The sequence below is a fragment of the Ailuropoda melanoleuca genome, chromosome 14 (genome assembly GCF_002007445.2).
Source record: "Ailuropoda melanoleuca isolate Jingjing chromosome 14, ASM200744v2, whole genome shotgun sequence".
Classification (NCBI taxonomy): domain Eukaryota; kingdom Metazoa; phylum Chordata; class Mammalia; order Carnivora; family Ursidae; genus Ailuropoda; species Ailuropoda melanoleuca.
In genome coordinates this window covers 2,848,899-2,869,410 of record NC_048231.1, presented here as the reverse complement: position 1 = coordinate 2,869,410, position 20,512 = coordinate 2,848,899, and the positions used below count along the sequence as shown (strand labels likewise).

Genomic DNA, 20,512 nt, shown 5'->3' with positions numbered 1-20,512 from the left:
TCCTCATCGGATTCCTTCTTTTGAAATGATGAACAAAACTTCTTTTCCAAAAAAAACAATAGCTTTGTCTTTGAAGACAAAACCTGACAGTTCTTTTGTCTCAACTCTTCTTGCTAAGAATTCTTTAAAAGTGCCAACCTTATTATTATTATTTTTAATCTCCAAAGCATGTTAGAGCAATCCATAACTTAGAGCAACTATGCAAGCCCTGGAATTCCACAGCTGACTGTGTGTTATGCCCATAAATTTCCAAATTAGTCAAGCTTTGTCAGTACACAGGGATGCAAATATAAAATAATGTGGATAAGCATTGATAATTTCAAACCAAAGCACAAACCTGAAAATATCTTCACCCAAATAAACAATTATTTGTATATATTCAGAGGTGGAATCTAAAAAAGTAAAGATGGTTGTGAAGATTGCTAAATCTGAAACAGTGAACACATCTCTTTTCCGCAGAGCAAAACAGAATCATTTATCAAAATGGAATTTCAATTAAATTGGAAATGGAAATGGAAATTTTCAATTTCCTTTAATAAAATCTAAATACATTTAACTGGGTATTTCCTCCTCACATTCTCAATTAGGTAATTGATCAGCATCTGATGAAATATGGAAAATAATTAGAATCCTATTCCCAAATTCCTTATCTACTTAGGCATAAGGAAGTTAAGAGGCTTGCATTGTTATTCCAGTTTTTCAATGATGACTTTCATTAGTGTTTCCCAGGGAAACAAAGTAACATACACTGTGTAATTGTGTATGTAACTCCTTTACCATACAATTCTCACACGTCCAGTACACATCCATAACTGCTTAATATTGTATCCTTAGAGTTGACTGTGTTCTTGGCATGTTATCGATAATGAAACTGAGAAATTCCCATCTGGTATTTCTGATGCTCCAAGGAGTTCTAAACAACAGATTTGAAAAAGTCTCACAAGTTCCCCCTGATTACACACAGGATTAAGCTCCACGGAAAGACAGCAATGGAATAGCTTTTCATCTTATAGATGTCTTAAACAAGGTTGTTTTTCCCATGGAAAGATTTCAAAAACCATGATGATTCATGATAACCAAGAATTTTTTTGGGGTTGTTGTTGGAGGGGGAATTTTTTTATAGCTTTATTGAGGTAAAATAGATATACATTAAATTGCACATATTTATAGTGAACAATTTGATTAGTTCTGACATATGTATACACCTGTGAAGCTATCACCATAATCAAAATAATGAACATGTCCATGATAATTTTTAAAGATACCAGTAATGTAAAATTTTGGTGATGATCCTATCTCCAGGGACATCCGGCACTAGTAGGCCATATTTATTGTCTACTGAGTGAATACATCTTCTCTAATTTATTATCACTGGACATCCTTTGAACATTAGTGTACTAGAAGAACAAAGGGTTGGACAGAATTTAGGCTTTTCAGTTTCAGCATTTTTGAGGAGCAGCTGAATAGTGCTGAAGTTGGCCTTGGAATATAAAAATCAACAGGTATGGGTGCCTGGATGGCTCAGTGGGTTAAGCATCTGTGTTCAGCTCAGGTCACCATCCTGGGGACCTGGGATTGAGTCTTGCATCTGGCTCCCTGCTCAGTGGGGAGTCTGCTTCTCCCTCTGCCTCTCACGATCTCTTGTGCCCATGATCTCTCTCTCTTTCTCGCAAAAGTAAATAAAATCTTCAAAAAAATCAACAGGTATGAAACCCTTGATAGACCTATGGTAGCTTAGCCGTGTCACAGTGCCCCAAGTACTTCTACTCCATGACCCACCTTTTCTAGAGAAAGAGCAATGGATAAGCCTGTTGTTCTACCCTGTGTGTTGGCCTGATATTTTTTTTCCCGAACCACATCATTTTATAGACAATTCAGGAACAAATAACGCACAAGTTTTGTTTGAAAAGATGGGTCCAAATGTGGCAATAATACATTATAAGCCAACTTCTCTGAGTTCGGTTTATCTTTCAAGTATCTTCCACTTTGTCAGAGACAGCTGTAAAGGAAAAAAAAAAAAAGCAGCAGCAAGGTTCCTGAGATGTCCACATTCTCAGATCAAATAAACTGCACAGACAGCTTATCATTTGTATGGCTTTGGCTCTGTTTCTGAAAGGAAGCATAGCTGCTTTTTTGTCCTGCCTAGTGACATCCTACTTGCTTTCAGTGCTGGTACGGATGAGGTCTGGTAAGCTTTTTTTCAGAGGCTCTCCTTGTAGTTCTTTCCCGTACTCCACTATTTTCAGCCCTGTTCTGGAAACAACAGTTTTTAAGGACGCAGCATCTAACCTCAGGGTTGCAGCTCCCTTTCTCCTCTTCACCCTTCCCCGCGCAGACCCACGTCCCCTCCAGAGCTGATATTGGTCGCTTTCAGAACCGTGGCCTTGAGGTCTTTAAGCTTCCTTCCTTTTCCCCGAGTCCTGAGACACCAGTCCGGGCTCAACTTTAGGAGTTGAAGGGCGGCTCGCCTCATCCGTCATGCTTCAGCTGGTGACTGCTTCTACCTGCTCCTCTCCTTAGATTCTTACCCCAAAGAGAGGAAGATTCAAGTGGATTTGGCCCCTCCCCTAATCGGGGCCTGCCACTAGCAGGCCGGGGGCTGATGTGGGCCGAGGGAGACTAGGACGAAGCAGGCCATTTTCACCTGCGTAATAACAGGCTTGGGAGTAGCGAAGCGGCGGCGGCGGCTGGAGTAGGAGGAGGAGCGCAAGCAGCGGCCGCGGCGGGGCCGGGAGGAAGAGGAGGGGGAGGAGGAGGAGCTGAAGCGGGGAGAGCGGCAGCCAGCAGCTCGGCCGGAGTTGCAGCAGCGGCGGCAGCGGCGCTGACACCGCAACCTCCCCAAGCCCCGAGTCCAGGCGGGGGCAGCAGCAGGGAGCGCCCGGCCGCCCAGGCACCGCACCTCGGCCCAGCCAAATCGCCGTCGTCGCGCCGGGGGGACCGCCAGCCATGGCCACGCCGCCGGATCCCCAAGACGAGCTGCTGCCGCGGGCAGGCTCCGGGTCCCAGTGGTTCGGGGACCGGGGGGAGGGGGAGAACGAAGCGGTGACGCCTACAGGGGCCAAGCCGGCGCCGCAGGCGGGGGAGCCCGGCCGGGGGCTGGGCGCCGGGGCCGGAGAAGCGGCGCCGCGGGAACTGGACTCGGGCCCCGCCCGGCCGCCGCCCGTTGCCATGGAAACTGCATCCACAGGTAAGGCGGGCGGCGAGCGCCGCTGCCCCGCAAATGGCGTCGGGGACCGGGTCCCCCAGCCGGTCCCCTTCTCCGCATCTCGGCTCTGCACCTCGCTCGCGCTCTCTACCTTGAGCACCAACCTCAGCCCGCTTCGCCACGGGCGACTGTAAATATTGGCGGACTGTTAGAAAACAGGAATTTTTTTCCCTCAAAGGCTCGGAAGAAGACAAAATACTATCGATTCATTTTATTTCATTATCATTGTTATCTCGGCTTTAAAAATTGTCCTCGGAGGCGAACCGCAGCATCCTGGCTGCTGGCGCGCCCGCGTACAAGTTTTTTCCTTCCGCCAAGAGGTTGGAGGCTGTAGGGCCCGCTTGGCCAGTTGCGATGATTTTTTGGGGCGTGTTTGCACTCGGCGTGCGCGCCGGCTACAGGGGACGCTGACAACAAAGCGACGGGCAGGCCGGCTGCCGCTAGATACGGCTGGGTCCGGGGCAGAGATGTGGCTGGAAGTGTTCCTTACCCCTTCCCTCCACAAATCGCCACACCCTACTCCCTCCCAGTTCCCCCTGCAGTTCTCCACCTCCCCCTCCCTGCCGCAGAAAACAGAAATCCCAAGGAGTGCATGTCTCATTCAGGAGGGGCAGCTTTGCAAGAGGGTTAGGAGTTGTGACTGTCCCTGCCCGCAACTGCCCAGATGTCCCTGTCTTGCAGGGAGCATTGAAACTTGGAACCCGTAAGAGCGGCCGGCCTGGCTGCGGTGTGAGAGGGCTTGAGTGGTGATGGTGAGCGAACGAGGCACAGTTTACCAGCAGTCTGGACCCGCTGGGTATTTGGAAATTGCCTTGGGTTCGGTCACCCTTAGCCTGACTCCCCCTTTCGAGCCGGAGCGCGCGGGTGCCCAGCTGGGACCAGGGCCTTGGAGCATCCCGACCAAAGGATGCGGGAGGCGAAGCTTTGGGGAGGGGCTGCCGGCCTGGGTAGCCCTGTGTTTCCGGGCAGGGGGTTAGAGGGGTCCGTGCAGTGTTGTTCTCCGAAAAAGCTTTGTTGTAGTGGAATGGGAGTTGTGTAGATTTGGATATGTAGTCCTCGAGGATATGGGGTGGTGGGTGCTTCCGGAAGAGGGAAAGGGGGTGGGACTGCTTGCGTGTTCTTGGCAGCTGATTTAGGGAAATCCCTTTCTTAAGACACCGCCTCTCTTATGGAGTGCGGTAGGTAGTCTTAACTCTGGTATAGTACAAAAGATTTGAGCTGAGGAAAAAAAGGTTTGGGGAATGCGATAATTAAAACATATCAACACTCTGATGGGAAGGGAAAAATTTGGGACCATGATCAGAAGAAAAAAAAAAGAAAGAAAGAAAAAGAAAACTGCAAGGAAGAAAACCCCATTTGTCATATATTAATTATTATATGACGGTGTGGGGGTGGAAAGGTTTTAAGACTAAGAAAGGCTGCCTAGCTTCTCTTTCAACTTCTTCATCTAAATGAAAACAAAACTCCTTGTAATGGCAAAGGAAGATGGAAAAAGAGAAAAAACAAAGGGAGGCACTTTTGTTGGTTTTCCATTACTATTCTTTGTAGCTCATAGTTCAGAACCTTTACCCACCATCATCAAAGTAAATTATTTCTTTATAAATATTTCCCACCTCCCACTAGTGTCACCAAGGTTAGGGGAACCTGGGAAAGGAAGCTAGTGCCCTGTGTTCAGTAACACACTATACACTAAAATGAGTTGCTATGTATAAAATGTTTAGAACAACTCCTGTCACAAAGTAGCCATTTGCAATTTTAACATTATTGGCTTTTTTTTATAGAAAATTATAGAAATATTTTACTTTTTTTAATATGTTGGGGGTTTCCTGTTCTAGACAACAAATACACTAATAAAATGAACATGATGAGCTGAGTTTGGATGGGAGGGGGATGAAGGGATGGGAAAGGAGCACATATTTTGCATATCTATATAGAACATTTTTAGTTTATTATTGCTGCTTGAAGGAATGTCTCATATAGTTGTTGATTGTTTAGTGTTTTAAATGTACATGTTTCATATTTCTTATACTGGAGAGGCTGATATAAGAGACCTAGATGCTGGAAATGATATCTAAATAAGTAGCTAGGTCTTGAAAATCCAAACAAAATCTGGGCCATCTTCCTTGTCTGTTATTGCGACAGTTTGTTTTTTTTTTTGTTTTTTTTTTTTTTTGCTATAAGCAATGTCAGTAGGTGCATCTTTAACTTTATCAGAGACAAAATCCAGAGGGAGCCTGTTAAACACACTGATCTACTTTTTAAAAAAAGAATGGTGCTCTTTGGGACTCAAACTAAGAAGTAACTTAGACTTTGAGCGTGATGCCCTATAAACAGATTTTGTTTCTTTTTCAGATAGGATTATAAAGTGTAAGACAGATATTGATATTTTAAAAGCTTTTTTTTTTTTCCTGAAAAACAGCACTAGTCATGCCATCTGGACGGAAATTCTGTTATTTATTTTTATACATTGATGGTAATTAAAGTTCCGAAAGAAACATTTCCAGAACTATTTCTTAATAATGTCCTGCAATGAATATATGTTTAAACATCATTAAAACTGTGCTATATTTTCAGGTATTCTTTTTGCTCCTGTCCCTTTTGTGGATTGGAAATGTTTTTAATAAAAAGTAATAACACTTTCTTTTAAAGCTACAGTTTTTCATGTCGAAAATTGATAATGGGCATGCAAAATGATGTCTATTGCCAAGGGAACATTTAATACACCATGTGTAGGCTACAACATGTTAGAGTTGTTAAATCATGAATCAGCACCATCATCTAATAACTTTATACAAAGGGTGGTAAGAACAACTGTTTTGTTTTTTCATGATCAGTTATTTTATCCCTGGAAACTATTCAAAGGGAGCATACAATAACACAAGGATAGAAGAAGGGCCCTTTGTTTAAAGGAATAATTTAAAATAGAACATTTGAACAAAATGCTGTGGTGAGAAGTTAACTCATGGTTGCTTTGGAAATTAACTCATTGACTGCTTTATGCATGAAGGCAAAATGAACAGAATGGTGAATGGTCCAGAGAAATCAATATGATTTGCTTCTGTAATATTGACTTATAGATAATTTGACTTAAGTTTCTAGATGATTGGTGAGAGTGAGAGAGATTTTTATTTTATTTGGACCACAGTGCTCATAGATTCGTATTTTTCAAATGCTGAATGTGATACTCTATTGGAAAAATTATAATTATCTCTCATGATTTAAATAACTTCAGAATATTTATATATCCTGTGTTTATTGTTTAGTATAATAAGTTGTACTGTAAATATCACTGATATCTTCTAAAATTCACATGGAGGCTGGATTGACTCTCTTAACTTGTGGGTGTGTTTGATAGATGTGTGTACATTTTTTTATTTGGAGTCATTCCCAGTAATCCCCTTCAGAAGGTGTAAATTTCAATTTTCTGTTTTCTTTCATCTTTTGAGAAAGCTACAGTTAATGTGGAAATGAGAAGGAACATTACACTTACAATATTTTACAGAACATATAAGAAGAATAAAAGAGTTTCTAATGTAATTTATTTCTCGGACATAGCCTCTGGTTACAATCAATAACATTTCTGGCAGAAAAGTATGGTATATGTCCTTTCATATAGGAAATTCAAGTTAGGGTGAATTAAAATTTAGAAACACTTACATACCCTAAAAACACATGGATAATAAATTTTATGGAGGCTTCCAGCATCACTTCCTCTTCATGAACTCACTCTTCCTGGAAACCCATCCTGGTCGGTGCCCCTCAGATCTACCATAGGCCTTCTTGCCTGTCTCTTTCCTAGGGTGTTCATTTACTTCCAGTTCTGCAGGTTTGGAGACAAGTTGTGGATTTTCTTGCTCATTATATTGTATCCTGAATAGCACGGGTTCCAGAAAGTTTTTATTATCTGTAAAGTGAGAAATCATTGCAGTTCAATTCAATTTAGTAAACATTCATTGAATGCCTCCTTTTTGGAAGTACCTGTGCTAAACACAGGTCGTGGTTTCCTGGAATAGGTGCATCTTTCTGTTTCACATTAGTATTTAGTTTAATGAAACAGTTCCTTTGGTGTCATTTTTCACTTTCCTTATTCCCAGGTCATCACTGGAAGCTTGACTAGAAGGGCATTATAATAATCTAACCCCACAGGCACAAGGGCATGAGTTAGTTTTCGGAGGTCACCATGGGATAAACAAACATGAGCACAACTTGCTCAGACTACGCAGCTGTGGAAAAACAAAATCTATCTAGGTATCTATCAGTCTATGGGATTGGGATCAAGAGAAGGGAACATTTTATTTATTTTCTTATTCTGGGGGATTTTAAGGCATATTTGTAAAGTGATATAAATGATTCAGTTGGGATGCAAAGATGGATAGTGTAGGAGAGAGAGTGCATTTCCTGTAACTGAGTAGGTGAGGGGAATGGATCCAGGGCATGGTGGAGGGCTGATGTTAGGTGGACCTAAGGACAGCTTGTGGATAGAACTGGAGCAAAGACAGATGAGTGGGGCACAGGGGTGGGGCCGAGAACAGCTAGAGGTTCTTTTCCAACTGTTTCTATTTTCCATGAACTAGGAAACAAGGTCAAGAGCAGAGTGAAAGCAGGAGTGGAGTTGGAAGTTTGAGAGGAGGGGAGAAAGTAGAAAATTGTTGCTAGAACGGCAGAACGAAAGGATTAGTGGAAACTGGGAATTCTGAGCAGTCCTAGGGCTCACTTGGAGTTTGTGGTCATGAGCTTGACGGGAGACCAGTTACCATATATGCTGTCTTTTTTTCAACCATGTTCAGCTGCCTGAGCATTGGTTTGGAGTCAGTGGATGGTTGAATTGGCTTTGTTTTTGCTTTTCAGTGAGCATGACAGGAAGAGAGGGGCCATGGACGTGAATTGTGTGTAAGGCAGTGAGGATACTGATGGGTTATGGAATCTGGGGAGGAGGGAAGGAGGACAAGAAGGGGCTGATGCTTAGTGAGAAGATGATATAAATGGTTCATATGTGCTGGTAGGGTGGAAGAACAGATGGGACGGGGATTCCTGGATACGGGAACTGAAAGGATAAGAGGTGGTGCTTCCAGAGTGGGTGTTGGCGACAGAGATTAAGGAGGGAGCACAGTTATTGAGTAGGAGACTGGGTTGGAGTGGAAGACAAGGTCATTGGAGGAGTGGAGTCCAGAAGAATGGCAAGGGCAGGAGTAAAATAATGCCCTGTATGATTACTGAAATCATGAAGAACAATGGCAGAGATCGGAGAGAGACGTGAACTTGGTGCTGATATCTTTAGGAAAGGACATAGTGACCTGGGCTTCAAAGCTAAGGGTTTCTTGGGGGGGAGAGAAGAACAGTGTCCTGTAAAATGATAAATGTAAAGTCCTGACTGTAGGTTCTGCAAACTATTTAATATGTACAGAACGTAGGAGATGCAACTTAAAATAGTGCATTGTGGGGGATGGGAACTTTGAGGGTTGTAATTAACTAAATATGAGCTAGTGGTATGGTGAAATTACTAAAATCTCTTATGTAATTTTAGATAGTATTAATAGAAAGTCTTGGGTACACATTATATGAGGTAATAATTCCTCTAGATTTTGCTCTAGGCAGATTTGGAGCCTTGTACTAAACAGTGGATACCATGCTGTGAGAGACATTCATGAACTACAGAATGTTGAGAGAAGGGTGACCAGACTGGTGAGGCTTCTAGAAAAAATGCCATTTGAGAAATGGCTGAAGGAATTAATTTTTTTGTCACAAGAAAGAAGAATGAATGGAGATTTCAATGTTAAATTCAAATACCAGAAGCACTTCTCTGAATCAGAGATGTGACCCAGACGATTTCACAGGGCAGAATTGGGAGGGTGGGCAAATTGGAGAAGCAGATTCCTACTTAGTGAAGGAGAAAGTTCTACTAACTAGAACTACCTGGAAAAGAGATAGGTTGCCTGTCAGTTACTGATATTCAAGCAAAAATGAGGTGGTTGTTTATTGGAGGAAACTTTGAAAGGAAGTTATTAGTTATACCAAGATCTTTATACTTTCCTAAAAGAAAACAATGTGCCTAACTTAAAGTTGTGGTTGTTAACATGGACGTATTTCTTAAAAGCGAACAGCATCCTAATGAAACCAGAAAGAGTCCGTCACAAAACCCATAGTTAACTCCAAATTGACTACCTAAAATGCACTCTCCACAAAATTGTGGCTTCCTTGAAATTCTCTAGTTCTCCATTGTCGAGAAACACTCCTTAATGTAACATACTTGCTTAAGAACTACCCAGTTTTATCCAATTTGGGGTCATTAACCTAAATGTGAAGCACATTATTTGCAAGTCTCTCTTTTATTTATTCTTTTTCCTGAGCTGTCTTTTTCATTTTTGGCTAACATGTCGAATTCCAAAGATATTCAACATATTCTAAAATGTTTGGGGGAATTTATTAAATAATCCTGTAGTGCTGAAAGCATCATTTGACTCTCTCTGTAGTCCTCTGCTTCACTCCCTGTACATTTATGTGAGATTATTCATTGTAAAACCATGTTTCCTGGGTTTCCCAATGAATTACCTTTCTAGCTAGAACAGTTCTGCATTCTAACTTCCATCTCCAATCCCCAAATGGATTTTCTAATTCATCTACTGCATGAGATTATTATAAAACCGGTTGTAGACCAAATTCTTGCTTCTTGAATGTGGGGAACTTGTTGAATATATCATATCTTTAAAAAATATCTAGACCTAGAATTTTGTTTTAGGCATAGCAAATCTTTATGCGTTTTCAAAAAACAACTCTTGAATAACAAAAAATTGTGTGTGTTCAAGTTATTGCTGATCTAGTTGATGAGCATAAGAATAAAAACCAATGTCACGTCTATCTTTGGCATGAATTTTGCAACTGATCCTGAAAAATCAGGACTTCTGAAAATGTGGTCTGTAGACTGTCTGCTTCAGGATCACATGAGGTAATCCACAGACTTCAGACTAGGGAAACAAGCCTGCCAGATGCTTATTAAAACTTCAGGAAGCACCAATGTATTGACTCTCCTCCTTAAGCTTGGTATTTTGCTAGGAGCTGTGGGGAATTGAGAACATGAGCTATGTTCCCTTTCCCCATTCTTCTGAGGTTACTGTCTAGTTGGGAGATAAGACTAACTCACACAACACAAAGGTCAATAAGTCAGAATACAGCCTGCTGGTTAGACGATGGTACAAGCTCTGAGTGCTATGCACATTTCATGGTTTTATGGGTCCCAGAGTTCCTGGTCTTTTGAAAGAGGTGGAGTGTGACATACCTAAAGGAGAGGTAGAACAGGAATGAGCAGAAGTGACCTGAAAGACAGTTTGGGTGAGGGGAGAAACATGGGTGATGACTTGGGGATGACCAGTGACTAGGCTGGTTTAACCTGTCCAGCTGGGTGAAGGGAGACAGATTCTGGGGGGTTTAGGGGCGCCTGGGTAGCGCAGTTGTTAAGCGTCTGCCTTCGGCTCAGGGCGTGATCCCGGCGTTCCGGGATTGAGTCCCACATCGGGCTCCTCCGCTGGGAGCCTGCTTCTTCCTCTCCCACTCCCCTGCTGTGTTCCCTCTCTCGCTGACTGTCTCTGTGTCTCTGTCACATAAATAAATAAAATCTTTAAAAAAAAAAGATTCTGGGGGGTTTGAAAGCTACTCACGGGACTCTAGACTCCTTGTGTATGGATTCTGGGACCTTTGCAGGTTTATGGGTGGGGGAGGTAATATTATAAAACTGTGTTAAGGAGGATTGGTCAGACGGTGGCATAGAGGATGAACTTAGTGGGGAAGGCTGACCCACTGGCAGCGTCAGGGCCTTGAATAAATAGCCATGGGAAGAAAGAGGAAAAAAGGATGAGCAGCTTCCTGGTAATATTTAATAGGACTTTGTGACTGACAAGATATGGGGTGTGAGGAAAGGAATAAGTCAACTCTAAAGTTCCATGTCCTGTGGCTGGGAGGATGTTGATGTTCTAGGGAGGTAGGCAGGGGGAACTGGTTAAAGAAGGAGGATCACAGATTAATTTTTAGTCATGTGGGGCTTGAAAGGATGATGAGCCCCTTGACTGGAAATCTCCCCTTGGCACTGAAGATAAAGGAATGGATTTTAGAGATGAAAGTAGGATTGTTGATATAGATTTAGAAGAGAATTCATAGAATAAATTAGATTTTTGAAAGAGAGTATGTGGTGTGGGGAGACCAAAGGGCCAAGAACGGAGCACGGCTCCTTGCCTCTTACTAGCTGAGTGGCATTAGGCAAGTTTTTGAACTTCCCTGAGCCTCAGATTCCATAGTAGTATATATTGTACTGGGTCTTGTAGAGGGTCTGGCAATCAAATGGTAATTACTGTGGTTTTTTTTTTTAAGATTTTATTTATTTACTTGAGAGAGAGAGAGAGAGAATGTGCACAAGTAGGGGAGCGGCTCAAATGGCAATTACTCTTATTATTAGAGTATCATGGAAGCCAAGACGGCATGGTAGAGAATGAGCTCTGACTGAGAAAGCACATTTCTTTTTTTAAAGATTTATTTATTTTTTTTTCAGAAAGAGAGCACATGAGCAGGGGAGAGGGAGACAGACTGCCCACTGAGCGGGAAGTCCAACGTGGGGTTCAGTCTCAGGACCCTGAGATCAAGACCTGAGTCAAAATCAAGAGTTGGACCCTTAACCCACTGAGCCACCTAGTTGCCCCTGAGAGGTTTATCTTGTCTTGGCTTTGGCACCTAATATAATGTCAATGTGGGCAAATCTGCTTTACGTCTCAGTTTCTTCATATATAAAATGGGCCTGATACTATTGTCCTGGCTATCTTAAGGAGGTGTATCATGAAGATAAAATGAAGTAACATGGGGAGGTAAATGCAAATTGCAAGTAACTAATTATCTGGAAGGTGCTATAACAGGAAGCCTGGTCAGCACACTGTCAGGTGCAGAAGAGCGGTCTAGGAGAACAAAGACGGAGAAAAAGTCATGCTACCTTCGTCTTAGGCTTTTTAATAGAAAATGCTTGCTGTGCTTACCTGGACCTCAGCCAAATCTCAGCAGGGAGTGGCAGGAGAGCAGGGAAGAATGGGGGCGGGGCGGGGAGAAGTCCGTTCTGGTGAAGCACTTTGGAAGACATTTTGGCTCTGGGGAGTGCAGTTGGAGTGGGGACCTGCCTCATTCCTCAGGTCCTAATGAGTGGTCAGTGACTGGAGCAGGGCTGAGGTGTGCTCATGGGGGCCAGCTGAAGTGAGTGCAGACAGCAGCCAGAAGGGCAATGTAGGAAGCTGTTGTAGGTATACGTGGGAGTTGGTCTGGAAGAGGCTGCTTCTGTCACCAAAGAGGGTTTGACAGTGAAAGTCAGCTCCTGCCACTACCTATCCCCCCCCCCGCCCCCACAAGACTAAATCAACTGGTCCTGTGGGCTCTTGGGTATCTGCCGGATAGTCTTACAGCTCTGTATGTTAAAGTCATTTATAGATAGACTAATGCCTCTGGAAAGATGGAGCCAAGACACTTTTCTTTATCCTCCTACTAAGTATAGCCAAAATGCCTGAACATTGTATATAAAATAAACATAAAAAGACTCTGAAAGGTGGAGAGAAGAAGGCAGACTTACTAGGGAACTTGGGACCTGAGAAAGGACGTACAGTGAGTTCTCTGGGTTTTCTTTTGCCCTCATCTAGTTCAGACTGGGTATGGTAGAAGCCAGCAACTGGGAAAGGCCAATGTGCACAGACAAAAAACACCCACAAGAAAGCCTGTTCTCTCCAGCCAGATGACCAGGAAAGGAGCAGCCTAGCAAGGCTGAGACCTTTTTGACACTGACTTCTCTGCTCCAGCCAAACACCACAAAATAAACTGCTGGCCCCAATCCTTATCCCACCAGCAAAAGCCAAGCAGGGAGCCTAGACTTCCACCCCTGTGAAGCTTTAAGAGGCACCCCAACAACTCCCCCACCACAATCTTAGTGCCAGTGGACACCATGTGGGAAGCCAGGACTTCCACCCAGCATGGCAAGGCTTCGGACCTAATAGGCCTGCCAGCTAGTGTGGTCTCAGAGGAAACTGAGTGGAGAGGCAGGCGTTTTAACACTGCTCACTGGTAATGAGACTGAGTGGAGAACCTAAACTCCACCCCCCTCCCTGCCCCAGGGGTAATAAGGCAGCACTCTTCTTCCCTTAGTGTGGCATTACATAAGATCTGTAATCTCATAACAAAATACCCAAGTGTCCAGATTGTAATTGAAAATCACTTGTCATACCAAACCCCGGGAAGATCTGAATGTAAATGACAAGGGCTGATCAAGACCAAGATGACACAGATGTTGGAGTTACCCGACGAGAATTTTAAAGCAGCCATCGCAAGAATGCTTCCATAAGCAATTATGAACACACTTGAAACAAGTAATAAAATGGAAAGTCCCAGTGAGGAAATAGAAAGTTTCAGTGAAAAAAATAGAAGATATAGGGGCACCTGGGTGGCACAGCGGTTAAGCATCTGCTTTCGGCTCAGGGCATGATCCCTGTGTTGTGGGATCGAGCCCCACATCAGGCTCCTCCCCTATGAGCCTGCTTCTTCCTCTCCCACTCCCCCTGCTTGTGTTCCCTCTCTCGCTGGCTGTCTCTATCTCTGTCGAATAAATAAATAAAATCTTAAAAAAAAATAGAAGATATAATGAAGAACCAAAGGGAAATTTTAGAACTGACAAATACAATCACTGAAAGACTTAGAAGAGAAAAAAACACAACAATTCAATGGGTGAGCTGAACAGTAGGATGGAAGGGATAGAGGGAGGAATGGGTGAACTTGCAGATAAACAACAGAAATGACCAATCTGAACAACAGAGAGAAAATAGACTGAAAATAAAAGTGAATGAATAATGAAACCCTTCCATCTCTGTAGCTCAGGCATGTTTACCGGGCCTTGTTCCCTTTCTCCAATGTTCCCTGGGTGTTCATGTGAACAGACAGACCACAGTGAAAACAGACTGAGAGCTGTGTGCCTCGGCTTTGCTAAGTAGATCAAGTCTAAGCTGTGTTGGTCTAGATGTGGGCTGTAGGGAGAAGAACCCAAGAGCACTATTTTAAGTCCTTGAGCTATTTTCTGCATTTACAGTACCCACTGGTTTCTGACCCTCTCATACTTAGGTAACTAAATATATGCACATATTAGCTAAAGTATTTATTTAACAAGCACTTATGTAGCACCTACAATGTGTTCTGGGCCCCTTACATTTCATTGTTACAACTACTCAGTGAAGCAGGTGTAGTTATCTATCCCATTTTACAGATGAGTAAGTGGAGATAGAGGTTAAGTGTCTTGCCTCAAGTAATGCACTAGTAAGTGGCAGCCATGAGATTTGGCTCTAGAGTCTGTGCTCTTAATTAGCCCACCCTTGCCTATTTTGGGCTTTTCTCATGCAACATCTATTTTATGATCTCTCTAGTACAATTTGCATGCTCATAAGGCATCACCCTGTGTGAAAGCCTATCTGAACTAGAGTGAAAGAGAGAGGCTAGGTGAGGGAGAAGGTAGCTAAAATGTGGATTGATAGAACTTCAGAGTCCATAGGAACCTCACTAAAGAAACAGTGGAGGTTTGATGGGACAGTTGTAAAATGTTGCAATGGGATCCTCAAACTAATGACTAAAAAACAGGACGGGAGGGTTATGGGGAAACTGCGACACATATAAAGAAAAAAATAGAGGAGTCTTAGTTAACTAGAAGTTAACCCCAAGTCAGTGAGGTCAATCAGCTGTCCCCAAGGTGATGACTGGTCTCTGTTTAGCAGAGGTATGCAGTTTCAGCTGGAATGGGGGTAGGGGGCTGCTGGGAGGTGGTGGCCACCCATGTGGCTAGGTGGTGTCCTGAGTGCACTGAGAGTGCTGGAATGGAGATGGTGCAGAGGGTAGCAGAAACCTTGACTCTGAAAGAACTGAGGATTTGCAGCCTGCATAAGGGAAGATAGGATGGGTTATGACAGCTCTCTAAAAATACATGAAGAACAGTCCAGTGGCACAGGCACTGGATACATTCTGTGTGACTCTGGAGGTGGAGTTGTGGTCAATCGGAAGTTACGCTATGAAATATGAAAATAGCCAGGACCGCCCCATATGGTGATGAGTTTCTAGTCACGGAGGTATGTAAGCATAGCCGGTCTGGTCATTTATACAATAGAGGGGATATAATAGAGGGGATACATTGGGTAAGTAATTTTTTATATTTTCAAGTTCATAGACCCCCCCCCCCCGATAGAGACTGATGAGAGCTTTGTGATTTCTGCCCAGGAAAATGCATTTATAAACACCAGTTTGCACACCAATTCTGGGATTTTTTCAGAGGCCTTTTATGGATGGAGGAATTAAATAACTTTACAACTCTTAGAAATTGATAATTCTGGATGACCTCTTAGAGATCACTGTTTATACAAGGGCACTAGTTTTACAATTCAGTAAAGTCTCAGTGAATCATCCGTTTACTTATTCAACAAATATTTATTAAGCACTCTCTAGATGTATGTGTGTACAAGGTATATACTAGGTATGAGTAGGTGACACCTAAATGCAAAACCAGAATATAAAAATAAATGCAATAGAATAACAATGTAGCCAGATTATGAGGAAGAACAGTCTGTATTGAGGAAAAAGCCTGCATTCCATAAAGGCTGTTTCGTTAGTTTCAAGAATATGCTAGAACTGCATTTGTGTCTCTCGAAGGGTTACCAAGCCATGCTCTTTCTAAACCGGCTATGGCGAAGTGGGAGAGAGTGTGGATTTGGAGACGTCATACCAGATTCCAGTCTCCGCTCTTCCAGTGGCCAGTAGCAAGTCACAACCTCTGTGGGGACGGCTAAATGGTAGCTCTAGGTAAATCTTCAGTCTCCAGAAAAATGAGGTATCATTTGTTCATCTGCTGCTTTTGTGGATGCTGTAACTTCTGTGTACGCTTTCGTCATTGCTAAAGGTTTTGGAACCAGTTGTTACTTAAGGCAACATCCCTTTACTGTTATGATCAGGAGATGTTTGGGGAAGGGGCAAGAGAAGATGTTACTTCTCCCCCTAGTATCCCCACCAGCCATCTAATGCTACAGTAAATAAGCAAACAAACAAACAGATACTCTCTGATGTGGACAGTGATGTTTTCTCAGTTTTATGTGAAGTGTGCATGGGATTTTTAAAAATTCTGTACTACTTTAATTTGTGTCTGAATACATCATCAAAGTATAATCAGGGTGATTCCTGCTCAAGGGCAGCTTCAAAATAAGTCACCTGGCTCTGCCTCCAGCCAGCCTGTGGCCCCTAAGCACTATAATCTAGGAAATATTGGAGTGGCCCCTACTATTAATTTGTTAATCAAACCTTTTGTTATTGATAACGCAAGGGTAAATTGCAACCCAGCATGTTTGCATGTCCAGAATTGAACTTGAGTGAGTTTATTTTTTTAATCAAATCCACAATGTTAGAGAAGTCTTTCTGTTTTATTTCACCAGAAATGTGAGAAAGAACAAACTCCCAGTACCTTTTCCTAGAAATTGCATAATCTTTTAAAGGCCTGGTAGCTTATAATTTGGATGTTTGCATATCAGAAGTCTCAGAAGAATCCGTTTCGTTTCTATAAATGTGGAACAGTTTTTAAAAATTTGTTTTAAAGAGAGGAAATGTACTTTCTAGAGAAACAAGCCCCAGAAATATCCTGTCTTGAAGGTAAACATGTGTTAGGAGTAGGAAACAGTTTGTGGTGGGCTGTCAGGCCATTTATTTGTGTTACCTTTTTTTTTTTCTTTGTAAGTATAGTACTCTGCTTTGTGCTCACTACTTATTTAACCATTATACTAATTTCCAGGAACATTGGTTCCTAAATGAAATCTCCACCAATTTGTTAACAAAAAAGCTCTGCCATTCTGTCAGACTGGGGACATCAAGGTCAACCTTTAACTGTGTCAGTTAACAAGTAATGATTGGTTTCCCCTGTGATCGTTTGTGTGAAAATGTCTTCTAGATATTGATTTGATATTGAAATGCCACCTTGTATAATGAATCTTGTGAAGTGTCAGTTTTCAGTTCATAAAAGGGATAATTGACACATAGGTTGAAAACAAGAGCCTAGAACTCATTTTCTTCTATGAAGGGCCCTGTCTCGCCGGGGGAAAAAAGAAATCAGCAGAGGACTGTGTATGAGTTAAATGGAACTTAATTCAGTTGATTTTCTTAGTCATATGGAAATATTTAATTCCTCAGCCTTGTTTTAAAATTATAAAAACAGGGGGGTGCCTGGGTGGCGCAGTGTTAAGCATCTGCCTTCGGCTTAGGGTGTGATCCTGGCGTTCTGGGATGGAGCCGCACATCAGGCCCCTCCTCTAGGAGCCTGCTTCTTCCTCTCCCACTCCCCCTGCTTGTGTTCCCTCTCTCGCTGGCTCTCTCTCTCTGTCAAATAAATAAATAAATAAAATCTTTAAAAAAAAATTATAAAAACAGGGGCACCTGGGTGTCTCAGTTAAGTGTCTGACTCTTGATTTAGGCTCAGGTCATGATCTCAGGGTTGTGGGATCAAGCCGGTCTCTGGGCTCAGTAGGGAATCTGCTTGAAATTCTCTCTCTCTCCTCTCCCTTTGCCCCTCCCACCCTGCGTGTCTGTGCACTCTCAAGTAATAAATCTTCAAAAAATGTATAAAAACAGTGTTTGCAAGAGAAAAAACTTACCATCTCATCTTCTTTGCACAATTCTTAGTGCCAACCTTGTATAGTGAGTGGTTTGAGGGGTCAATGAAATATTTGTAATGCTTGACACTTAATGAGGACCTTATAAATGTTTGCCATTCTTATTATTGTTTTTAATTCCCTATTAATTTTTTTCATTTGAATAATAATCACTAACCTTCCTTAAGTGCTTTAGAATGGATGAAGCACTGATGTCGTTTATCTAGTGATCCTTATTTTACAAATGTCAACTCTGAGAAAGGCCAAAGCCACATCTCTGATGAGGTGTGGAGAAGGAGGGGGAGAAGGAGGCGGATGGTGATGGAGGAAGAAAGCTTGACCCTTGGAACGGACACAAATAGACTAATGGGGAGGAAAGGTGGGGGAATATATATATGGATTTGTTAAAAAATAGAGGAAAAGAGAGTTAGGTAGCAAAGCTTTCTTAAATTCTAGAATTGGGGTTCTTGGCCTTACTTTCCTCTGAAATTATAATTTGCATCTTTTTTATTGTTTAGAAACTTTTCCTAAGTGGAGTGACCTCAGCAGGCCCCTGGGGCTCAGGGGTAGAAGGTTGGGGTGTTCTGTGCTGGGCTGCTCAGAGCTTTCTCACGTGCAGGCCGAATGAAATCAAGTAGTGGGCTGAATCAGGCCTGGGGGCCAAAGTGTTCCTTCTTCCATCTGGGGATTTTCCGAAGGCTTTACATTAGCTTTATGTAAATGGAGAAAAAATTAGCTCAGAGTTTTCTCTCAGAAATAAGGGATTATTTGTAAACTTTTCTCTGCACAACCGGCCCTGAGGTTCACAAATGCAATGGTTTGGAAAGCAATTCAGAGAATTAACTGGTTTTCCCTTACCACGCTCAAGTATAAAAATGTATTCTATACCTTGATTGAGAAATGGGGGTAGTTAAGAAAAAGAGAGGAAACAGAACAAAGTGAAGAAAGTTAACATGTATTTAGCTCATGGGGCGACACAGGCAGCGTGTGACACACGTTTTCTGTACCTTCTTAGGTTAGCTTTCGTATCAGTGGCCTATTGAATAGCTAGCAGAAAACTGCACTGTCATTTGGTTGATCTAAGCAGCCGTGATCACTAATTTTCGTAAGTCCCTGTATTTGCTTCCAGCCAGGGCCAGAAATTAGACATAGAACAGGAGTCTTCCAGTGAGATCCCACAAGGCTGATTAGGAGAGGGGACCAGATGTTGGGGTTCAAGTCATAGCTGGTGACACATATGCATTTTCAGGAATGTTTATTTAAACCACATTCTTTTGGGGGGGTCTGCTGAAATAGCCAGCTAAGGATTTGGGGTCCTCCCTATCCTTTCGTCAATGATGATTTAAGTATGTGTACTCGTTCATACTGCACCAAGTACATGAATGTTTTTTTCTCCTTGTCTAGATGAAAGCCCCTCGAGGCGGGTGTCAAGTCTCCAATAGTCTATAAACCCTAGCAGAGGATCAAACACAGCAGTCAGAATTTCATCATTTGATGATTTATTTCATTCTTTGCTTACGTAAAAAGATCTTAATACCATATTGGGGCCATAGCACATTTTCATAAGCTTTCCATGTTCACAGAATCAATGACAATTCAAATTTAGAAGTAGGACTTGGATCTTTTATGTATAACTCATGTGACGACTATTAGATCAATTACAATGTAAATTATTATTCCTGTTTATATGAGTTACAAGAATAATCAGCAAAAAAATGTCCTATGTCCTACCACTTTGAATTTCTTTAAAAACTCTACAGCGCTAACTTAAAAAAGAAAAAAAAAATTCTTGGCAGTTATGATTAAAAATGATGATAAATGAATTCTGTTAACGTTTTTAAATTAATTGAGTGGATGCCCTTGATAAGGTGTTCAGTTATCCTGGGAATTCACATAATAAAATGCAGTAGTTTGCACCGAGATGAGTTTGACACAATTGTCATTAACAGTTCCTTCTTAGCACCTGGCGGCTCACCTGGCTGCTCAGCCTTCAGAAAGCGGATGTGGCATTGAGGTGCAGACCATTACAGGTCAGATCCTCATTTTCTATTAATAATAGGAATAACAACGGTGAGTTAATCTTTCACTAGTTTGTGGGTAGCAAGACATTACCGCCTTTTCAATTCAATTCTTGCCCTTTGAAATCTGGGCATTTACTTGAGATGAAAGAGGCTCCACAGACATGGGCTTGAAAACAGGTCTGGGCCTGGTGAAAAAATTATCTCAGGTAGCCCGGCAGAGATGGCCTGGCTAAAAGTCTTCATATGGGATTTGTGAATAAATTCAGGTCCTGGGCCCACGTCCTGACTGCCAGCTTGGGCAATGTGTACCGGCTTCCTCCAGCTCTCCTCGGGCCTGCATGTGTATGATGCTGTCTCTTCAGGTGGCAGAACAGTCTGTGGGTTCAGCACCTAGACCTGCTCAGAAGTAAATGTAGCATGAAGTAGGGCATTCTCCGTATGGAAGGTTCGAGAGGAGACTGCATGATCTCTTTTCAGGGATATTTACAAGGAGGCTTATTTTCAAGTGGGAAGTTGAACTAAATTACTTCAAATTTTCTTTGTATTCCTTTTGTCTCAGGATTCCAGGATTTTGCAATAAAAATGGGGATTTGTTATGCACGTGTGAATGACTT

At 42.4% G+C, this 20,512-nt stretch overlaps 1 protein-coding gene across 1 annotated transcript in view; it reads left to right on the top strand.

Moving 5' to 3' along the window:
- Positions 1–2,793: 2,793 nt before the first annotated feature.
- Positions 2,794–20,512, top strand: part of RTN1 (reticulon 1) — a 213,268-nt gene continuing 195,549 nt past the window's right edge. The window contains 1 exon segment of the mRNA XM_019800002.2: positions 2,794–3,187. Coding sequence (XP_019655561.2) covers positions 2,947–3,187 — 241 coding nt within the window. The 5' untranslated portion in view covers positions 2,794–2,946.